This window comes from Ovis aries, chromosome 2 (assembly GCF_016772045.2).
Source record: "Ovis aries strain OAR_USU_Benz2616 breed Rambouillet chromosome 2, ARS-UI_Ramb_v3.0, whole genome shotgun sequence".
Taxonomy (NCBI): Eukaryota; Metazoa; Chordata; class Mammalia; order Artiodactyla; family Bovidae; genus Ovis; species Ovis aries.
This window is the reverse complement of record NC_056055.1, coordinates 133944292-133957982: the sequence shown is the minus strand read 5'-3', so window position 1 is coordinate 133957982 and position 13691 is coordinate 133944292. Positions and strand designations below refer to the sequence as shown.

General features: G+C 45.5%; 1 protein-coding gene across 1 annotated transcript; it reads left to right on the top strand.

The window, feature by feature from the left end:
* The first annotated feature begins 8273 nt into the window (after window positions 1-8273).
* HOXD1 (homeobox D1) lies at window positions 8274-10512 on the top strand. The gene is made up of 2 exons (XM_004004562.5): window positions 8274-9027; window positions 9388-10512. Exons 1-2 carry the CDS (start codon window positions 8394-8396, stop codon window positions 9720-9722), a joined length of 969 nt encoding a protein of 322 aa, XP_004004611.4. The 5' UTR covers window positions 8274-8393; the 3' UTR covers window positions 9723-10512.
* Window positions 10513-13691: the final 3179 nt, after the last annotated feature.

The following is a 13691-nucleotide window of genomic DNA, read 5'->3' as shown; positions in this document are numbered from 1 at the left end:
CCACAATGATATGCCTCTTCTTTCTTTTGTGATATGAGGGAAGGCTTGGAGTAGTTTTACTTTAGCTCTTGGGGGTTCATTTTAGAAACACCATAAAGGAGCAGACGACAGCTGGGGGCGAGGGGCAGGCCTCAGTCAGAGCTGTTCACAGCAGGAAGGCCTGGGTGAGTGGGTGGGGAAGCACCCCCTCTCCAGTGGCACCCGCTGTCCTCTTTGTCATAAATTCTAAGACAGTTCTGGGCTACCCTCTCTTTTTAACTTTTGTTCTCAGTGATATGAGATGGGAAGTTTCTCAAGTTAATGTGTTGTCTCAGCCCACAGTAAAGAGCCCCTGGAGGACAGAAAGTTCCAGCTCTCTCCCTCTCCCCTCAGTCCTCTTCTCTCTCACCATCCTCTTGGGTGGAAATAGCTTGTTCTGGAGAAATGTTCTACTATCATTTTCCTCATGGATATAAGCTGAAGCCTTAAGGCCTCCACAGTGTCCTGAACTCCTCCAGCAGTTAAAATACGGAACCTCTTGTTCTTGGTTCAGAGTCTTCTGTCTTCAGCAGTGCCTACTGAACAGTTCCTACATGTACTGTGCTGGGCTCTGGGATATAAAAATTGAGTCACTAATGGCATATGCTTTTCAGTCTACTGGGGTAGGAAAAGAATTAATCCTAAGATTAGTATGACAGATGCTATAACATAGGTGTGGCCAAAATGTTCCTGGAATAAAGGAGTCATTAACAGTATCATAGTGTCAAAAAAGGCTTCTCAGAAGAGGTGAATTTGGGTTCCTGAAGTATAGGAATTTTTTAGGCCCAAGAAGGAGTGATCTACCAGGTGGAGGGAGCAGCACATACTAAAGCAGGGAGGGAAGAAAGAGCAAGGTATGGACCTAGAACAAGGGGAGGAGCTCGGAGTGAGGCATCTGGCTGGACAGAGAGGCTGTGTAAGGGCCACGGAAGGGCACCTGGACTTAACATGTAGGCAAGGGAAAGCCACTAAAGGTCTTAAGCTGGGACATGTGGTCATTTGTTATCTATATTTGGAAAGCTGACTCTAGGGGGTACTGTGTCTGGTGGGAGAAAGGAGAGATAGGAAGCGGGAAGAACAAAGAAGGAGGCTGCTGCCATAATCCAGCCTAGAGAGGGAGAAACTTAATAAGGATGAAGAGGAGAGGCATTTAGGAGGAAGAATTCAGAGGACTTGGTGATCAATTGGATTAGTGAAAGAGGAGTTGTGGATGCTAATCCCTAGGTTTTGATTTTGACAGCCTAAGCAGGTAGTCAGTTATCCACCAAAATGAACAGTGGAGTGGAAGAGAAGACTGCAGGGGAAATGAATAGGTTCAGGTTTAGGTCTCTGTTCACTGGTTTCTGCTTTGCTAACTGATGCACTGTGTGACCCTAAGATATTCACCTAATCTTTCTGGCCTTCACTTTCATCATCAACGGAACAGTCAATAAAGATATCTACAGGTTTCTCATTAGTAAAGCAGTGCATGTGTGCACTCCCAAGCGTAGGAATTATCTTTATCAGGTCTACAAAAAGCTAAAATCTAGGGAAAACATCCTCTTACCCACCCCCATGCTGATCAATACTTAGATCCTGGGTGGCCACTGAGAAATAAGTCTCAGGGAAATTAAAAGCAACACCCTGCTGCTTCCCAGATACTGAATTCAAGCTAATGCTTAGGACTAGGTCAGATCAGATTGCTAATCAGAGTCCCTCAGCTTCCAGAGGGTACTCTCCAGGGGAATGCAGAAATGTGGTCTTGGTATCAGACCACTAAAGAGGGGGCCTCTAAGAGATGTCTGAAAGCTTCTGTGCTTTTTTATACCATGTGTCTTTCAGGGAATGCTTGCAGCCACCCATTCTCTTTAAATCTTAGGCTTCCTTGTGTTGTATAGGGAAGTGTTGAACATCTGACCCTAACCATTTACATTGAACGTGACTGCAGTAAGTTGTTTCTTTTTTCTGTGTCAGTATTAGCATTTGTAAAATAGAATTATAATAGGATCAGGTAAGATAAAGAAGAATGATATTTTTGGAGGTGCTATAAGGGTATTATCTTTCACTTATCAGATTGGCAAAAATTAAAAAAAATCTTTAATATCCCACTGACTTATCAAAGGTACGAGGAAACAGGAATTCTCATATGTTACTGTAGAAGTATAAATTGATTCACTTCTAAAGAGAGTGATTTAGCAATATATAGAAACATTGCCAGTACACATATATTAGATTAAGTAATTTCATGTCTAGGAATTTTTTCTAATAGGCAAAAAGTTGAACATGTGTCTTAATACCAAAATGAAAATAAATGCCCACTAATAAGGGACTAGCTAAATAAATGGTGGTAGATGTATACAGTAGAACAGCGTAAAGGTGTAAGAAAGTAGAAAGAAAGGATCTTCAAGATATAATGGGGGGGGGAAGCATGGTGCAGAAGAGTCTTGTAATATGTTATCATTTGTGTAAAAATATGGGGAGATATATCTCTAACTAGATATTTATCTATCTATAATTGTGAAGTAGAAAGTATTTCTGGAAAGATATACTCATAAAATTGGTGAAGAAACTCAAAATTGGTGTTCATGTGAAGGAGAACTAGGTGCCTGGGGACAGAGGTGGGAGAAAGAAAGGGTACCCTTTGAATCTTGAATCATATAAATTTAAACTTAATAGCTACAATAAAGATAAAGGAGCAAAAAAAAAAATCAGCATTTTTTTTTCAGCCGTACCACCTGGCATGTGGGACCTTCCCCCCCCCCCCCCGCCCCCGCCAACCCCTCTGCTCCCCCTAGCCAGGGATCAAAGCCAAGACCCCTGCAGTGGAAGCATGGGGTCTTCACCCCTGGGCTGCCAGGAAAGTCCCAAAGATCAGTATAACTGACATGGGAGTACTTTTGCATGTTCACACATATCTTTATTTGTACTTGCCTATCCAACTACATTAATCTATGGATACCTCTTGTTTTATCTTCAGGACCCTGATGCCTATCAGTTGAACAGGAAATGAGGGGATCTTTTACCTTCACGGAGGTTGTAGGGATCTAGGCTCAGTTCTGCCCTTTCTAGCTGGAGCAGCTCAAGGTGGGGCCTCAGAAGTCTAGGGCACAGGTTTAGCAAACAAATGGCAAAGGGAGGGCAGGCCTCCCAGTCAGCCCGCTGGCTGTGTGGTCTCCTTGAGCACTGCTCAGCTGCTCAGCATGGAGGTCGCCACTGTGTAGTGGAGGGGCTGCCTGACTCTCTGCTCCTGGCAGACTGGAGATGCAGGAGACCCCAGTGGCCACCCTCATCTTTTGCAGGATGGCTTTGCCTTTTAACTTCTGAGTAAATAAAGTAGCTTCGCCACTAATATGAGGGGATGTCACTTCTCTCTCTAAGGGGTCTTCTAGCATTGACATCCTGTGTGCAAAAGGTCAATCTTTAGCCACACTAGGAGTTACACCTTAGGCCAAGGGACGGTGGCCTGCTTTGGATCCTGAGAGTTTAAATGCTCATTCCAGACCATTTGGGAGAGATGGAAGGAAATGAGAGCTGGCTTCTCTCTCTTAAGACCCCCATTCCTATTCCTTCCTTCTTCCCATTGCCTCAGAACCACTCGGCTCCCTCTGAAGGGATTGCCAGTGACAAATCCCTTTCTTTCACTTCCTACTCCACTACATTCTCAAAGTCAGGTTAGGGAAGTGGCAAGAAGTGAGCTAGATCTCTTCAAAGCACTTGGGACGCTCCTACTGACTACCTTTTAAGGACATTTCCTGGAACTTCAGTCTAGTGAGACTTAAGTTTGATCTTGACATTGATCTCTCCTCCTCTACCTCCCAATGGGCTTCTGGATAATTTTCAGGTATAATCCTGCTCCATTTAGCCATGAGCTCTCATCATGCTGGTCAAGACTTACTCCATCTCCCCACACTACCCCCTACCCCAGCTCCTAAAGCAGATATTTTCAAAGTGTGGTTCTGAAGAATACTACTTTAGAATCATTCGACAGATTTATTAAAAAGAAAGACTCCTGAGTCAGACCTATTAGAAGCTCAGTGGGGGTGGGGGAAGGCTAAGGAAACTGCACATTTAAACCAGCTTCTCTGGTGATTCCTACCCACCTGAAGTGGTGCTAGGAGCCAGTAATCTAAGGATATCCTTTAGCCAACATTGGTCATGGTGAAGACACACCATTCTGTCCATTTTCATTTCTGCCCAACAAATGTTTCTTGAATGCCTCCCATATGCCAGGGACAGGCTTGACTCACAAGCCTTTCACAAAGCTCTAGGAAAAGTCACAGCACACTAGACTCTTTTCCTCAGGGAGGGTCATGGTATCAGACTTCTGACAAGCTTTGAATTCTTGTCTTTAGGATCCTGTTCATCTCTACCCCTGTCTTGGGATAGCAAGATGCTGCAGAGAACTACAAATCTTGCTTAAGAGAAAAGACAACCCCACTTTTTATCCCAACAAGCAAGAGCCTTTCTGTCCTTTGGGACTGTGGAGCCAAGAGTTTGCCTCTGCTCAAGCATCACTGGGCTTCCCAGGTGGCACTGGTGGTAAAGAACCCACCTGTCAGTGCAGAAGTGGGTTTGATCCCTGGGTTGGGAAGATCCTTTGGAGGAGGGCATGGTAACCCACTCCAGTACTCTTGCTTGGAGAATCCCATGCTCAGAGGAGCCTGGGGGCTATGGTCCATAGGGTTGCAAAGAGTCACACAGGATTGAAAGGACTTAGCAAGCACATAAGCATCTTAAAGGGATAACACAATGGGACTTGTGGAGAAGGATTGTAAGAGGCTTTTCAGGAACAACTGTAAACATACAGAAGACTAGACTGCTGAGCCTCCACTGCTCTGTCTGCAGAAAAGAAGCTGCTTGTTTGAATGGTAGAGAGAAAGGTAGTCCTGGGGGGTGGCTGGGGTGACTGCTGTGGTAAGTAGGATGGAAGAGATTTCAAAGCATTCCTACATCAAACACAACCTGGCAGTCAGGCCCCTAGGCTGCCACCTCCTGCTGAGAACTCACAGCACCAGGACCCAGCAGGGCAAGTGACCCTTGGGAACAAGCAATAAAATCCTTAAGATGTTTCTTCTATACCCTGTGAACTTCTAGGAGACAAACTTTAAAGGTACTCAAAATATCCTATATTCATATCTTTATATACACAATTGCCCTAATAATACCTTCCAACATCTCCTTAGAAAATTATAGATTCAGATTTTCCTAGAGTAGATTTATAGCATAGCTAACATGTGTCAAAAATGAATCCCTTATTCTTTTGGTTTAAAAACATCTTTTTTCTTAGCCTAACCCTCCCCTAACAAAAAGTTCTTACACAGTAGGTCTTTGGCAAATGTTTATTGAATCTGAGTCTGAGATAACCAAACTCTTGACTTTCATCCTGAGCAAGTCAGAATAGCCCAGGAGTGGAGATGGCAACTCTGAGCCCCAAGGTGTAGTATATGCCAAAGGCTGGGAGAGTAAAGGGAGTAGAGAGAAGGGTGAACAGAATATAGCTCTTTGCATGCAGTTGTCAGGGACCTGTTACTGGGTCTGAACAAATACTGGAAACCCCACCTACTTACTTTCGTCCACAGTTGTTAAAATAACACACTTTTTAAAATCTAATTTTTAGATTATTAATTTTAGATGTCGTTTTCAGGACATTTTCTTCCCTCAGCAAAGCTCTATCTCCCAAATTTCGCTTCAGGGAAATAGTGTGTGCAGCTCATGGGTGCAACAAAGTCAGTGCTTAACTGCGACAGGCAGGACCCAACCTTTGTTCTAAATGCTTAGCAGCAAAAACCTGGTCTTTGTTGAAATGACTGTTGCCAAGGCATCTAGGCTGGCTGTTTTTCCTGAAACCTTAGAGAAAAGGCAATTAATTTGATAGGTATGGGCCATATTTGCCAGACCATGGTTTTCTGTCCTCCACCTGGGTTGTAGAGGGCTGGAGGTCTTTCTCCAGAGAAGCTGACAAGGCAGCCCTTCCTTCTTGACCCTCTTGGGCCTCTGGACCTAGGAGCTGTGATCAGATGAGTACCATCTGAGACTGGGTCTTCTAGTTTTGAGACAGGAGTGTGAGAGCTGAGACATTATGCTGGTAAAAACTGGTAAAAATTGAAGTCTAGCCAGTGAGGGGTTAAGGGACATTGTGACCTATTGATACTTTTGCATTAAGGGTACAGAAGGAGGACAGTGAAGAAATGCCTATATATTTGAAGCCTGAGTTAGCTCCAAAGAGGTCAATTATTTCCCAGCCAAGGTGCTAGAGAAGAGCCTTAATTTTTTTCTTTTAAAAAACTATTTAGAAAATAAAAACTATTTAGGACCTTTGCTGTGTGACTGGCTACAGGAGATAATTGAAGTAGCAATATCAAGCTTGAAGGGCTATTTTCCAGCCCAGAATTTTATTTCCCAGCGAAATCCAAGAACTTCAGCAGTGCAGGAATCCTAGACCTCTTCAGCTTTGTGCTCATTCCTTGGTGTCCACTCTCTATCTATCCCCTCCCCTCCTGGCTTAGCCTTCCCCCATCCTGGCTCAACTTCAGCCTCAGCACTGTGGTTAACACTTTCGGTGCCTCTCTGTTTATTCACAAGTTCACATACCTGTAGGGAACTGGCTCCCTGGACTGTAACCACTCCTATTTTCCAGACTTCCTCAGAGTGGAATTTTAGGCAAGGGCTCAATCGCTCTTTCATGACAAGTGGATCAGTAAAACAATAATAAAAGCTCTGTCACCATAACTCAGAGGCTATAACAGATCAAGTTCTTAAAAGCACTTGAAAAAGCCAAGAGTAGGCTCTTTATTCACACAGAGTTTAGGAAACCACCCTCTTTCATTACTGCTGTGTGTAAATAACATCTATTTATTTATTTAGCTTGTTACTTTTCCTAGAGCCCTAAAGAAGGAAACATTAAAAAAAAAAATGTTCAAGGAAGTTGGAAAGTTTGTCAGTGTAAAGCTTTGTAACTCTTCTACCCACCATTTCCTGTGCCAATTGCACTTTTATTTCCCCTCTCTCTACACTCAGTAAACAAAACCATATTATCAAGGGAAAGACGTGAGCCCATTAACATTGTGAGCCCTCAGATTTCACTCGCAAGAGACGACGCAGCACTTATCTGATGGAACAGAAGCTTTAATTGCTTAGAGGCACAAGCCCGTCCAAACCTCTGAGATCTGACGGGTCCCTGAGAAGCCTTTGCGCCCTGGAGCCAAAGTACCTCTAAAAAAGCGGGCGCAGCACGGATGCGAGAGCCAACCTCCCAGAGAGGAACAGAGCGAGCGACTCATCCAACGGCAGATTCTGTCTTTTACAAACTAGTCCACGAGGATAATCTGCTAAACGTCCCACAGGCAGAAACTGTATCTTCTGTCCAAATCAAAATCCGCACTCTTAACAGTCGCTTCTCATGCACCACAAATGGAACAGTGGAAGAAGCTGCGAAGTAATGCGAAAATCTAGCCTAGAAGTGAAGCTTTTGTGCCGTCCCAACTACACAACACCTACAGCATAAAATTTATGTCTCCAAAATCGCGGGTGAGGGGAAAAGTAAAATTAAACGTCTACTAGAGGTTTGTGCTTAGTCCCTCAGTCGTGTCCGACTCTTTTCGACCCCATGGACTGTAACTCAGCAGGTTCCTCTGCCCATGGGGTTCTCCAAGCAAGAACACTGGAGTGGGTTGCTATGCCCTCCGCAGGGGATCTGCCCAACCCAGGGATCGAACCCAGGTCTCACGCGATGGAGGCGGATTCTTTACCGTCTGAGCACCAGAGATATCACCAGTGCCAAGAATACTGAAAGCACATAGGGTTCAGATAAAAAGGGAAGAGAAATCACTTTACCTTCCCTGGAGGAGGCTAGGAAGGGGTTCCGTAGGGCCTTTTAACCCTTCCCACACCGCGGCGCCCACCATCCACACTCGAGGGGCTAGCCACCCATGGTGTAGAACAGGCTCTCCCCCTCTCCATTCTCTCCTCTTCCCCCGAGCGGCCCTTCCTGCTTTTCTGCCCCTAACTTGTCCAATACCTGTCCGGGAAGCGGGCGTTTAGCGCTCAGGCTCCGCCCTTAGCCAAGCAGCCCTGGGGCCAGAGGCTGTCCCCCGGGCCGGGTTGGGGCGCGGGGCGGCGGGCTCCCGCCTGTTTGGCAAAGTTGGCGGCCCGGCGGGCGCGTGGAGCCGCGCGCCAGTCGGGACCCGGGCCGTGCGGGGACGGCGCCCATTGGCCGGCCGGCGCCACGTGGCCACCCCCGCCTCTATATTAGGCCACTATTTACCCCCGGCTGGCTCGCCATGGCTCGGCGAGGGCAGGTCGACTAGACAGGGGAGGCGGAACGGCGCAGAGCGCGGCGGTCCTGCGGACCCCACACCCAGGCCCAGCCGGCGCCCTCCGGTGGGTGGGCCAGAACCATGAGCTCCTACCTCGACTACGTGTCGTGCGGCCGGGACGGCGGCGACTTGCTGAGCTTCGCGCCCAAGTTCTGTCGCGCCGACGCCCGGCCCATGGTCCTGCAGCCCGCCTTCCCCCTGGGCAGCGGCGACGGCGCGTTTGTTAGCTGCCTGCCCCTGGCCGCGGCGCGAGCGGGGCCCTCGCCCCCGGCCGCCCCGGCGCAGCCTCCCGGGCCTGCCGCGCCCGCGTACGCGCCCTGCCCCCTAGAGGGGGCCTACGAGCCAGGCGCCGCACCTGTCCAGGCCGGGGGCGAGGACTGCTGCCTGCCGGGGTCTGCGCCCGCATACGAGTTACCGTGCGCGCTCGGGCGGCCGGCAGACGACAGCGGGGCGCACGTCCATTACGCCACCTCGGCTGTCTTCTCTGGAGGCGGCTCCTTCCTCCTCAGTGGCCAGGTGGATTACGCGGCCTTCGGAGACCCGGGCCCCTTCTCGGCGCGTCTCAAAGAGCCGACCGACGGCCACTCTGGGGCCTTCCAGACCGCGTCCCCCGCTCCCGGCGTCTACCCCAAGTGTGCGTCCCCAGCCTCCGGCCTCCCTGCCGCCTTCAGCACGTTCGAGTGGATGAAAGTGAAGAGGAACGCGCCGAAGAAAAGTAAGTACTTGAGCCTTGGACGGACGGACGCGACTGGGGTTGGGGACGAGCCTGCCCAGCGGAACTGAGCCGAGGGCGCGCTGCAGCGGTCCCTGTGGACGGCGGTTTGGGTCTTATGGGGAACACGCGGCCCCAGGCATTATTAAACCAGGCGAATTGCATTGAGCGTGCCCCGAATGCCAGGGGTTGAGAAAATTGCCGGAAGGAGCGCTCCGTGAAGCTTTTCTCTTGGCACAGCTGTGTTCGGAGGCCCAGAAGGGCCGCTCAGTAACTCTGATTCTAGTGTGGCCCCAAAGCTCTCCCAAGTCGCGTCTCCGTGTCATCTCGCCACGCTGACGACGCCCTGTCTTTACGTTGCAGGCAAATTCGCGGAGTATGGAGCCGCCACCCCCTCCAGCGCGATCCGCACGAATTTCAGCACCAAGCAACTGACAGAACTGGAGAAGGAGTTTCATTTCAATAAGTACTTAACTCGGGCCCGACGCATCGAGATAGCCAACTCATTGCAACTGAATGACACCCAAGTCAAAATCTGGTTCCAGAACCGCAGGATGAAACAGAAGAAAAGGGAACGGGAAGGGCTTCTGCCCTCGGCCACCCCCGTGGCTTCCTTCCAGCTTCCCCTCTCAGGACCGAGCCCTGCCAAGTCTGGCAAGAACCCGGGGAGCCCCTCTCAGGCCCAGGAGCCATCCTGAGGTTTAGTCACGTCGCTGGCGAACTGTGGGCTGCAGAACTCGTGGGCCACCCCACCCCTCTCTGGACTTATTAGCTCAGTTTGGAATGGAGGTGGGCATGGTGGAAATAAGAGCGGTTTCTCTCGGGAGAGGAAATACCTTGGTGGCTTCTGAGTTCCGGGCTGTGGGTGTACAGATGTTAATTTGAAGTCTCTAAAGCCACTCATCTGTGTATTGTGTCTTATCAGAGAAAAGGTGCCCAGCTGCCAGCCCAGCCCTACTGCTATGTTGCCTAACTTATTCATATGCAGTTTCCCCTGCAGAGTGGCAGAGCATTCCTTGCTAACTGCCAACCCCCTGATGTGCTCAGAAGAGCATCTACCCAAGGTTTTATCTGGTTTTAATTTAAAAGACAAGGCTACATATATTCAGCTTCTGATGACCAAAGCTAGTTATACTTAAGGCCTCCTTGGTGTATAAGCTGCTTCAACCCTGATCCTCACATTTGCACTACAGGTCGCCCCCCCCCCCCCACGCTTAAAAAGCAGTTTCTACCTCTCCAGGTGCCTAAGTGAAGATACAATCTCTGTTTAGTTAGTAGCTGAACAAATGCACAGGGTGAGTAAAGACCCTGAACTATACCTTGACACCAGTTACTCAAACTTGAATGTAAATATATACAGTATGTATATTTTTAAAAAAGTTTGCTTGTAGTGAACTTACATATGGCATTTAATGTCAGCATGTAAATGGTTTGAACTTTTTTGGTAATAAAAATGACAGAATGTGCCACTTTCTGCTTTTCCTTATACTCCTTTATTTTGATGATCTTTCTTTAAAGCTGATTCAGTTTCTTCTATTTGGAATTCTGCTATGGAAATTTGTTAGGCTGGCAACTTTAAAAAACAACACTTCTTAAAGGCTGTATATGCAAACTAGTTAGGGACAATTATCTGAGTAGTTTAAGGGAGGAAAACACCTAACTCTGCTCAATATACCAAGTAACTATAGAAGTATTTCCTTACCTTAAGTGCCCAAGTTTTATGGTGAATATGTGGACTGCACATTAAGTTTAGATGTCCACTGTGGGGATGATGTATAGCTAAGGAGACACTGAAGAGACATTGCCTTTTCCTTTTGTCTTTTGCTTTCACAAAAGGAAGAAGAAAGACAACTTGAAGACTTTGTTAGTTGGTCAGTGTTCTCTGAGAAAGGCAGCTGCACATCAAAAAGTCTCAATGGCTGAATTCCCATTTTCAAAGTCAAGAATTACAGAGGAGGCTGGGAGAGGCCAGTACAGTAGTCAAGCTTTCCACTTCCTGTAACCCAGACTTTGTGTTTAAACTTATAAGAACATAGAGGTACCTTTATGTGTGGTGTTTTTTTTAATGATATATTTTCAAATGAATTTTTTTGAAGGCGCACCCCAGGCACAAAATAATTTGAAAGTTGCCAAGAAGGTATGTGATTTAAAAAAAGCCTCTAACCTTATTTCCATCCAGCCCCCCCCCCCGTTCCCACCTGAAAGCATCCATGGTTGAGCAGGCTTTTATGTAACCAAACACAATATTACTTGGAAAACTCTGGTGTTAATACACAAAAACAAGCAGATACTTGGGACAGTTGTGTGGGGAGAAGGGGCAGTTCATTTTCCTCACTTCATAAGTTATAGACCTATCTAAATTCTCTATCAAGTTTCACTGAAAGGCTTAAAGGCCCGAAATAATCCAGCTAAGAGCATCAGCTCTCCTTTTAGCTAAATTTCTAGATTCTAGTGTAGTACTTCAATCCAATAATTCAGAAGTCCAATAATTGTGGAGAAATACTTTCTCTATAAAACAATAGTGTCATTGTCTTAGAAAATTGAAATGACACTTAAATTCCTGTCCATTGGACCCAAAGTTTGATGGAGTTGAAGAAATAAAACGATCAACTCTAACAAACTCAGCCGATTATGGGGAAAAGATACCATTTATAAAGCAGGTCTGTCAATATTATTCTTATGTTTTACCATCTGCCCATCACTAACCTGATGCTAATCAGTTCTTGTTTGAGATAACAGTCCCCCTCTGAGCTCTGTAGCAATTTGAAAGTACTTGTTAAAGAGTTGTGATCTGCTTGCCCACAGCTACTTCCGGGCTTCCCCTGCAGTGGTCAATGTTTCTTTTTTGATAAGCATTCAAATGCACACTTAAACAAAAAAATAGCAACACACTTGGTCATTTCCTTAATTTACCACCCTTTTCTCTGAGAAAATAATGCTTTCCCTTTTGAAGCTACTAGTAGCACTTAGCCCTGATGGATGTCTTTCCTGATGAAGGTGGCTATTTTGACATACATATAATGCTATTCTATGAATCAGGCCAATATTAGCTATTTTTTGACTAACCCCAGGGATCTTTAAAAGCTTTCTTAATGCAGATCGCTATACAGCTATATTCAGTATGAGGAAGAGTCCTGGCTGGAGATCGGGACGAACTAGGTGACCTCTGGAGGTCCCTTCCAGCAATGAAAATGCTACAAAAACAACTCAGTGACTTCTGCTGATTTAAATTTAGGCCTATCACTGGAAGAAAGAGACTTCAGTTCTGAGAAAGCAAATGCCGTCCCTAGGTTTACAGTGATACTGTTTATACAGGAAAAGTGAATTTTAAACATTATTAAATATATCTTGTCAGTGGAGATACCGCTTTGCGGATGTTTGTATGGCATTCCTCTTCCATTTATTTAGAGCCTTGTGGTATTTTGAGTCAGATCTTCCATGAAGTGTTATGGTTACTACACAAACTATGAAACTGCTAAAACAATCCATCTCATTTCTATTTTATAAGATTTTGAACTAAATATGCAAATTTCTCTTCTAGCAACTCGTCACAAGAATGAATACACAGTGGACAGCTCTATCTGTTATGTAATTAACTATTCAATGTTCCTTTGTCTTCACAGAATGACTATGTGTCTATTTTTCTGGATTCAGGATAGCTGGGAGTGAGGAAGAAGAAATAAAGCATTTAATAACAAAAATTTCCATTACTGCACTTGACTACTAGCAAACAAAGGACTTGCTGATGTGCAAACGTAAAGCAATGTCACCTAGATCCTCAAAAGATTAATTGTATGTGATTTATTCTGCCTCAATCTTATATAAAGTGAGGCCCAAGACCAGACGAGGTTATGTCCAATTATCATGTTATCAGAAAAGAGGAGCAGGCTCAGGAGAATTGCACAAACTCTGAAGTTCTTAATTATTTCTTACAGCCAAACAAATGCTCTATATTTGCCGAATATTGAATTTGAAAACCTCAGGACCTAATCAGTTTCAGAGAGATGTTTAGTTTGATCATAGACCTCTCACTGAGAAAAATGTCCATTGTTAAAACTTTATTTGTGGTTTTAAAGTGAAACCAAGCTGGACTGATAAATCTCCATGTTGATAGGAATCAGGATTTTCATGGCTTTAAATTCTATAGCATATTTCTGGGGCATGAACATGCAACAAACATACAAAACAGTTTTGTTTAAGATCTCACTTATAACTGCTTCCGAAGTTATATGTTAGGAAGAAATATAATTTCGATAGAAGTGTTTAAATTCAAGCCAAATGGAAAGAAATCCTAAACATCAGTATGAAAAGATCTTTTGCTTAGATTGTAAAGATTTAAACATTATATTTTCTAATAGTCTTATTGATATATCTAACAAATATAAAAGATGGCCACAGGGTGGTCACTTGGACTTGTAATAACTAATAAAGCAGATCACTGACATCTTCAAGGAATTTCTAGAGGGCTCTAAACTATTTAGTACATCCCATTCTTAGGGGTGACTGCAGCCATGAAATTAAAAGATGCTTACTTCTTGGAAGAAAAGTTATGACCAACCTAGATAGCATATTCAAAAGCAGAGACATTACTTTGCCAACTAAGGTCCGTCTCGTCAAGGCTATGGTTTTTCCTGTGGTCATGTATGGATGTGAGAGTTGGACTGTGA